At 55.0% G+C, this 858-nt stretch overlaps 1 protein-coding gene across 1 annotated transcript in view; it reads right to left on the minus strand.

Annotated features, from left to right (window-relative positions):
- The window catches only part of LOC119593118 (Golgi phosphoprotein 3 homolog sauron-like), a gene marked incomplete in the record, with an annotated part of 21,765 nt that overhangs the window by 17,861 nt on the left and 3,046 nt on the right, over nucleotides 1-858 (minus strand). The window contains 1 exon segment of the mRNA XM_037942081.1: nucleotides 323-755. Coding sequence (XP_037798009.1) covers nucleotides 323-511 — 189 coding nt within the window.

Genomic DNA, 858 nt, shown 5'->3' on the forward strand with positions numbered 1-858 from the left:
TTCCCGTGGCCCAATTTCCCCCAGCAGGTGAATCGGCCACGCAAGTCCAGTAACCCGAGGAGACCCACATTTCCCAATTAACCATTTGAGACATGTCACTGACGTCCACTTCATAACACTTTCCTTGGCCAACTTGCCTTTTCCCCGAGGTTTCTTTCCTTTACGACTCGCCTCCTTGTCCTTGAGGTCGAGGAGGAGCGAAGACCTACACTTCCCCCTCCATTAACCACTTGACAGTTCCCCCTCCTTCGTCTCTCGGCCCGTAACTCCCCTTCCTCCAACCCCCTTGTTCTCCAGCACCCCTCCCTCGTGCCCAACTCACCTCCTTGTCCTTGAGGCCGAGGAGCAACACCTCCTCCATGAGCGTGAGCCTCGTCTGCTTCGAGTCTCCGTCCTCGAGGTCGTCGTCGCTCGAGGCTCTCCTCTTCTCTCCATCGCTGTCCTCTTGGTTCCTCTCGTTCGCCTCTCGGTGCACGTTCCTCCTCTGGATCAGGCCATCAGGTCGATCCATCTTGATCCATAAATCCGCGAGTTGGAGGTCGAGAAATAGGTCTTTTTAAGGGGGGAAGAGGAGTCTCCAAGTGCCAACTCGACACTCGCTCTCACACACGGTAAACACTCGCTGTCTCGCCACGCATGCTCACTCCCCCTCCTCTTTTAAGGTGATTTCCCTCCTCTAGGACACCTTCCCTGGTATTTTTACAGAGGAAGTGGAATCACGTGCCTCTTTCCTCGCTTCCTGGAGCTTTTCTGCGCTGGAATGGAGGGCAAAATGGGGTAAAAATTGGGGTAGGAAGTAAACCACAGAGAACGGACGGGAGACGGGGACGTTCCTCTCCGTTTTCTTTGGATGGCGAC

This window comes from Penaeus monodon, chromosome 31 (assembly GCF_015228065.2).
Source record: "Penaeus monodon isolate SGIC_2016 chromosome 31, NSTDA_Pmon_1, whole genome shotgun sequence".
Classification (NCBI taxonomy): domain Eukaryota; kingdom Metazoa; phylum Arthropoda; class Malacostraca; order Decapoda; family Penaeidae; genus Penaeus; species Penaeus monodon.